The sequence below is a fragment of the Ictalurus punctatus genome, chromosome 5, assembly GCF_001660625.3.
Source record: "Ictalurus punctatus breed USDA103 chromosome 5, Coco_2.0, whole genome shotgun sequence".
NCBI classification, from domain to species: Eukaryota; Metazoa; Chordata; class Actinopteri; order Siluriformes; family Ictaluridae; genus Ictalurus; species Ictalurus punctatus.
In genome coordinates this window covers 12,114,923-12,122,422 of record NC_030420.2, presented here as the reverse complement: position 1 = coordinate 12,122,422, position 7,500 = coordinate 12,114,923, and the positions used below count along the sequence as shown (strand labels likewise).

At 37.3% G+C, this 7,500-nt stretch overlaps 1 protein-coding gene across 5 annotated transcripts in view; it reads left to right on the top strand.

Moving 5' to 3' along the window:
• The window catches only part of ralgps1 (Ral GEF with PH domain and SH3 binding motif 1), a 150,774-nt gene that overhangs the window by 53,109 nt on the left and 90,165 nt on the right, over nt 1-7,500 (top strand). For all 5 annotated transcript variants that reach the window (XM_047155519.2, XM_047155521.2, XM_047155523.1 and 2 more), the window contains one exon: nt 987-1,079. In XM_047155519.2, coding sequence (XP_047011475.1) covers nt 987-1,079 — 93 coding nt within the window. The remainder of the gene's footprint in view (nt 1-986; nt 1,080-7,500) is intronic.

Sequence of the window (7,500 nt, the reverse complement as noted above, 5' to 3'; positions counted from 1 at the left end):
GAACCTTTTGCTTTCAGTATCTGGTGTGACCTCCTTGTGCAGCAATAATTATCAGTACTGCACATTGGCTTGGAGGAATTTTAGCCCATTCCTCAGTACAGAACAGCTTTATGTTGTTTGGTTTCCTCAAATTAACTTCAGGTCCTTCCACAACATTTCTATTGGATTATGGTAAGGACTTTGATTCGGCCCTCCAAAACATTAATTTTATTCTTCTTTAACCATTCTTGGGTAGAACCACTTGTGTACTACAAAATCCATTTTTCCATCAATGATGGCAAGCCGTCCACACCCAGGTGCAGCAAAACAGGCCCAAACCATGATACTACAACCACCATGTTTCACAGTTGGGATAAGCTTCTTATGCTTGAATGCAGTGTTTTGCTTGCTCTTAACATAATGCTCCTCATTTAAACAAATAAGTTTTATTTTGGTCTCATCCTTCCACAAAACATTTTTCCAATAGCTTTCTGGCATGTGCACATGATCTTTTGCAAAATGCAGAGGGTAGAGAGAGAGCAGTGGATTTCTCCTTGCAACCTTTTGTGACTTCCTGGAGGAGTCTTTGCTGTGCTCTTGGAGGAATTTTGGAAGGTCGGCCACTTCTGGGAAGGTTCATTACTGTGCAGAGTTTTTTTCATTTGGAGATAATGGCTCTCACTCTCATCCTTTGGAGTCCCAGAGCCTTTGAAATAGCTTTTTAACCCTTCCTAGACTGATGTATTTCAATCACCTTCTTCCTCATCATTTCTGGAATTTCTTTCAATTTTGACATAGTGTGTTACTGGGTAAGACATTTTAGCCAACTTCATTCTGTTGAAATATTTCTATTTAAGTGTTGATTTAAAAGAATCTTGAGTCAGAATGCATATACTTTATAAAAAAAAAAGCATCTGTGTTCATGGGACTTGGTAAAACAGGCATCATACTGTTGTGACACCAATAAAGGAATCAATAAAGTACTCGATCTCTATCTATCCCTGCAGAAGCTACTGGAGTTGAATAACCTGCACTCTCTGGTGTCTGTGGTGTCGGCCTTACAGAGTGCACCGATCTTCAGATTGAGCAAGACCTGGACAGTAAGAACACAAACACTTTCTGTTCCAAATGAATATTCATTTAAACAATTGTGATGACTTTATTCTCATCTACCCTTTTTGTCTAACTGTTAAAAAGAATTTGGTAGTAACAAGTTAAAAAAAACCAAAAACAAACAAACAAAAAAAATTGCACTTACACCTCTACTGTGTGCACTTTGCTTCTTCTGGAACTCAATTAATGGATCTTGTATGGTAGCACTACTTGTATTGTTCGCTGCTTGATATATCGCTTTGCTTGTATTTTTCTCATTTGTAAGTCGCTTTGGATAAAAGCATCTGCTAAGTGAATAAATGTAATGTAAATGTAACCCTAAAAACAAGGCAACAAGCCCAAATGACTACTATTGGTTTAAGTTCTGTCTTGTTACAATAATAGTAAGAAGGTGTAGAAAAGTTTAAAGCTTTTATTTTATTTTTTTTTAAGACTCAGAAGTGCAGTTCTCCCACTGTTCATGCTCAGGCAAGCTCTTTTTGATCACAACAAAAAAAAAAAAAGTTTTCAGAGACACCTGTTTCATATTGGACATTTTGCATAAGCTTGTTAGGACAGTCCTTAAGAGGGAAATCCCATGCTTTGCTCTTCAAGAATCATCGTGGATGGAATTACCTCACCCCTTTCAGAAAGGTTTTAACACGAGAAAAATGCTATCCATGGGGTTGTGGCTTTCTGTAATTGTGGCCACATATTTTTAGTGTAGATGAGGAGGATTTGTTGCTGTCTAGTAGCTTCTGAAGAAAAGTTAGTACGTTTGGGAATCAGGCAGTGAAACTGATCAAAGCAAAGAGGTAAACGTCTTCCACAAAACAGCTTCCACCTATGGGCCTTGTATGTCCTTGTACTAGAGTCTTGCATTCAGTTGTGTTACCTGGACTGCTAGGTCTTAGTCTTCAGTTTGTGATTCATTCTAGGGGGCCAAATGCACAGGTTAAGGGTGCCAGTTATTTGGGATAGCAGATCTGCTTGGGGTGCATGCCACCTGGGTGTCCCAGCTACTAGGAAAAATGCTGTTGGGAACCAAGGCCTTGCCAGCTTAGCATGACTCTGTGGCAAAATTGCAGAATTCTGTGCAATGGGTAGAATTGGTGGTAGAGGAGGAAAGATGTACAGTAGCTGTTCAAGTCAGCACATCCAGTGGGCTGTCCAGCTCTACCAGGGAGAAGCACAATCAGCAATGTGTTGACTTTGTATTTGCAAAGATGTCCTCCTCTGTCTTGCCAGATGGTCTGCTGAACCATTGTACCATGCCAGGAGGTGCATTACTTTCAGTCAATCTAACTGTGGCTGTGCCCACCTGAGGAGTTTATGTGCAAAGCAGAGAGAGTCATCTGACCTAGTGCTGCGCTGAAGATTGATGTGTCTGACTGCTGAAACAATGTCTGTGTCCCCAGCCACTGATGCAGGCATTCACGATTACTTTGGGGAACTGGTCTTAAGTAAGTTATTACATTGGTACTGGCAAGCCCTAAAAAAATAACGCTGTCTGCTGTCAACAATCCTATCATCCTCAACAGGAGGCAGTAGCGTACTTTGCAACCTGGCTGAATCTGATGGCCGTGGAATAATGTCTGCCACATATTTTATCTACCTCCACACAGTTGAATTGTTTGGCCTGTTTCAGGGCACCCTTTTCTGAGTTCACAGTGAATCTAAGCACCTCAGTGTGTCTAAGGTGGGTGGACATCTCTTGTTAGGCCTGTTCCTTGGTGGATGTGTACAGTCATTAAATTATGGCAGTATCCTGATGTATCTGGCCATTTGGGGAGATAAGGCTGCTTGCATACAACTGAAACACACCTGTAGCACTAAAGAGAGGCTGAATGGTAGAATATTGAATTGGAATGCATATACTTTTAAAAAAGCATCTGTGTTCATGGGACTTAGTAAAACATTGGCATCACTTAAATCCAATGATGTGAACCAGTTCTGTGGTGTGTGTGTATGTGTGTATGTGTGTATGTATGTATGTATGTGTGTATGTATGTGTATTTGATTCCCAAGCCTATTAACATTGTGTGGGTAGTATAAATTGAATGAATTAGTTATGAGCAGACAAATTAGTCACGGGTAGTGTGATATAATGAAATGTTTGACCTGTACAATAATCTAAATAAAGAACATCTCAATTTCTGGAGAGATTAACGTTCACTGTTTGGCGCTGGACTTTGGTTGATGTTAAATGTGTTTGAAATAATTTTACTCTAATCAGTGTGAAAGCATGCTGCTTCTGGGGTTTGCACATGACATTCTGGAAAACAGTGTAAGCCTATAAAAAACAATGAAAACAACAAAAACTATTAAAGCAAAACAAACAAACAAAACAAGAATATTTTTTAAAAAACAGCCTTAGGGGAAATTGGAGAAAAAAACTATTGGAAACCTAGGCTACATGCCAGTAGGTCTATAAATTTTCATAGTTTTAACTAGTTTCTACTTTTTAGCCTACCAGTAAATGTCCAACCACTTCTTGGCCTCTAAAATTACGTTTATGAGGCCTGATTTTGGGTGATCTCTCACTAGAATGGAATTTACCATGTTTGTGTAAGCTAAACACAAACGAAGGCAGCATTTTGACAGCATGGCAAACTTGTGCCCCAAGATGAGCTGAGTTCAGACCAGAGTACCTTACTCGCACCTTCGGCCAGTCCTCAATTTTTCATAATGTAGGCTAGTAATGGACCATTACCTTTATTTAATGCAAGTAGTTGACATTTTACTATTATTGTGCAGCTTAACTCTGTAATAAGATGCAGATGCAAATATAATACAGATGCTTACCAGCTTTAGGGACTGTGATTTTGCTAGACAAAACAAACAAACAAAAACATCTTTACTTAAAGCTTCAGTACTGAACCTTTACTTCTCTATCGCGGTCTCTGTTTGAAACATAAAACTACAAGTTACTTGCAGTTACTTACGATTTTCTTGGAGTAGTGGTGAATTGCTGTCTCTCATAGCTAGTAGATAAGTGCAATTTACCACACTGTCCATAGCAAAAAAATAAATAAAGCATAGGAAACTTGATACCGAGCAGAATCAAGCGAACAAGTACGATAATGTTAGCCAGCTACCTATTGAGTCACTGAAATGTCTTACCTATTCAGCTGGAAAAACCATGTATATCATTTTTGTAGGGCTGCAAATAACAATTTTTTTTCATAATCGATTAGTTGGCCTATTATTATTATTATTATTATTATTATTATTATTATTATTATTATTATTATTATTATTCCCGATTAATCGGATGGGGCAAACTTTCAGGTTAGTAAAAAAACTAATGTGTTCCATTTGAGACGATTGAGGCTATATATTTAACAGTCATTTCTATATATGTTGCTTTATTTTATTAATATTTAACATTAATAGTATTAACATGAAAATTGAATCACACCATTTCAAGATTTTAGTTTTACATTTAAAATTTTTTATTACATACACAATTTGTATTTAAATCGAGTGTCCGTGGAGAAAGAGAAAAAAAATTACACATGGACTCAGCGGGACCAGATGTGAGACCAAGGCCAAAGTGCGGTGCTGTGCTTTTTAAATTTTAGCAATGTAAAAAATTTTATTTAAAAAATAATTGTTCAATGTATTTTATGTAAGCACTATTAATTAATCCCTCCTATGACTTTGATGCTTTAAAGCAGCCCGGTCTGCTGTGGTTGGGGGCAAAAAAAATATTTTTGTCTTTACTTTGATGTCACACAGGTAGGAATGGGGTGGAGAGTCCTTTGTCCCTGAGAGGTGATATGCAGTAAATCCCCATTGTCAGATTCTTTGTCAAAAACAGAAAGAATTTCTTTGTTGCTGACCCCAATCTGATTTAAGTTGAGTTAAGTCTGATTTAGTTAACTAAATCCTCATCATACATTTCTTGCATAGTTTAAGCTGCTGGCTCAGTTTTCTATCATTGTGATCATGTCGTATTTCTATGATTAATGTTATTCCCAAAATGATACTTTAGTCTCATAATGCTATGACTTTTTTCAACAACCGGAAAAACATGGGGGCTATAGCCCTAAGCTAGCTATGCCTACAAGACTGTGTACTTAACGTCCTCAATGTGGGAATGAACTTCACTCCCATGAAGCACTGCAAATGACAGTCAAATTAAAACTATGCAGAAATCTAAAACTATGGGCTGCTTTTTACTATTCAGTACACGTCATTCATTTATTTGTTTATTTTAATGAAAACTTTAGTTTTATAATGAAAAAAATTAATATACTTGCACGTTTATATTTTTTTGACAAGAAGAATGCGTTGCAATTTAAACATGTAATGTAAAATAATGCTTGAATGTACTACTAATTCTTTCATTCTATGGCTTTGATGCTTTGAAATCACCCAGACTGCTGTGGTTTTATTCCTCAGTTTGATATCACATAGGAGATGGTGGGTGAGGAGTTCTCTATCCCTAAGATGTGATAATAGGGGGGAGGGGGAGATCCACGTGTCAATAAATAACTGGTGAAAAAGGAGGATTCGTCCTCTTCAAAAAGACAAAGAATTTCTTTCTTGCTGAACCCAATCTTACTTGAAGCCATAAGTGGCCATGTATTTTATTTATTTTTCCTTTGTTGTTTTCCCGTGATCTCGACATAACCAAAAGTTGTTTTCTTGCGCTTTTTGATTTTTGTCGTCAAAAATCTTGCGCTTTGTGAAAGGGACTGGTGTTGCATACGTTTGCATCTTTGCCATCATAAATGTAATAACTGCCCACTGTGGAGATGGGCTTAATCTCTGCATTAAGAGAGGGGGGGGGGTGTCCCCTTCTCAAGTGTCGGCCACTAATGTGGAAGTCGTCAATCCTGCATGGATGACGTATTTTTGTAGGCAAAATCACCCTGGTTCCCTCAACAAAAAGCCAATAGAATTTTTCCATGGGCTTTTGGATTATTGCAGAAAATAAGCTCTGTGACCAACAAAAGTTTGATTCTTATGTTTTGTTCAAGATAATCTTCACAAATTAACATAACTGTTATGAATTTTGAAGTCTCAATACAATTGCCAGAAGCAAAAGCTAATGTTAGGCTATAAACGAACTACACCACTGTCACATGACTGCAAAGTCACCACCGCTACCTTCCGACAACTCTTTCAATCTATATTTAAAAAAAAAAAAAACACTACAATTGGAAAATACTATAAACTGGTAAATCTACAAGTTTGTGTTTGAATAGTTTGCAAGAGCGCGAGTATAAACACAACTAGGCTGCAGTAGATGATTTTTCCTGTTCGGTGTGATGACGTTTAATTTCCTTGACAGTCTCTGTAGTCCCATTTAGCCACTTGTTCGCAAACCGCCTTTTTCAAGACATGTAAAAGCTTAACAAAATCATGAGTGGGGTATTTCTGATGTATTTTATGTCGTAGTACAAAATGTGAACATATTTTGAGATTGTGTTAACCACAGACCTCATTTCAGGCAATTAACCAAAAACTTGCATTGATTAAGCTTCTGGTCCGTCTTTCTATCATTGTGATAATCATGCCGCTTTTCTACCATTAATATGTGACATTATCTAACATACCATAATATATAATATTATATTATAACCTCAATCTCACAAGGCTACATTTTTATTTTTGAAACGTGCTCTTGTACCCGGTCAACGTGTCCTGAGTGGGGCTCAAACCATCACGACTGGAATGGGAGGCAGACAAGCTAAAGAATACTCTAAAGTGCACAACCTATAGCATACTGTTCAATGAAATTATGAAATTACTGTCACTATAAAATTAACACTATAATAAAACAGTGGTCAAATATCAGAGCCTTAGCTTTTAAATAACATATTGTCAATAAAGATGAGGTAATTCGTTTTAACTGTTCGATGTAATGTCATGTTCACTACACTATTAGAAATCAGTTTGCTCGCTCAAAGAATGTGACATGACTGCACCGAACAGTCTTGTTTCGCCAGTGGTGACTGACTGAATGACATACCGCACCATCCACGGCGTACTGCAGGATCGCGTTCTCTTTCTCACGCATTTTTAATGGCCACATCTGTAGTTTCTGAGGCCAAGGGTGTACATACATTTTCCACAGAATGTTGTCTCATCTATTAATATTTCTGTTGAATAAATGATTTGAAAATATAATTTTCCTTGTGGATTTGTTCAAGTACATCAACTTCATTAATAGGCACTGTTTCAAAGATGATCAAATGTTTGCTTATCCAAAAATGTCAAAAAAGCCAACAATTTCCATATGGTGTACTTACTTTTTCCACATATCTATGTTGCATATAATATGCAGACATTATACCTAGACCATAGCAACCCTGCTCACAGAAGGTAAAAAACAAGTAAGTTGCACTGTGCACAGAGCTACATATCTGGACGCCATATCTGCTACCATCCATCTGTCTCTGACACATTTAGACATAA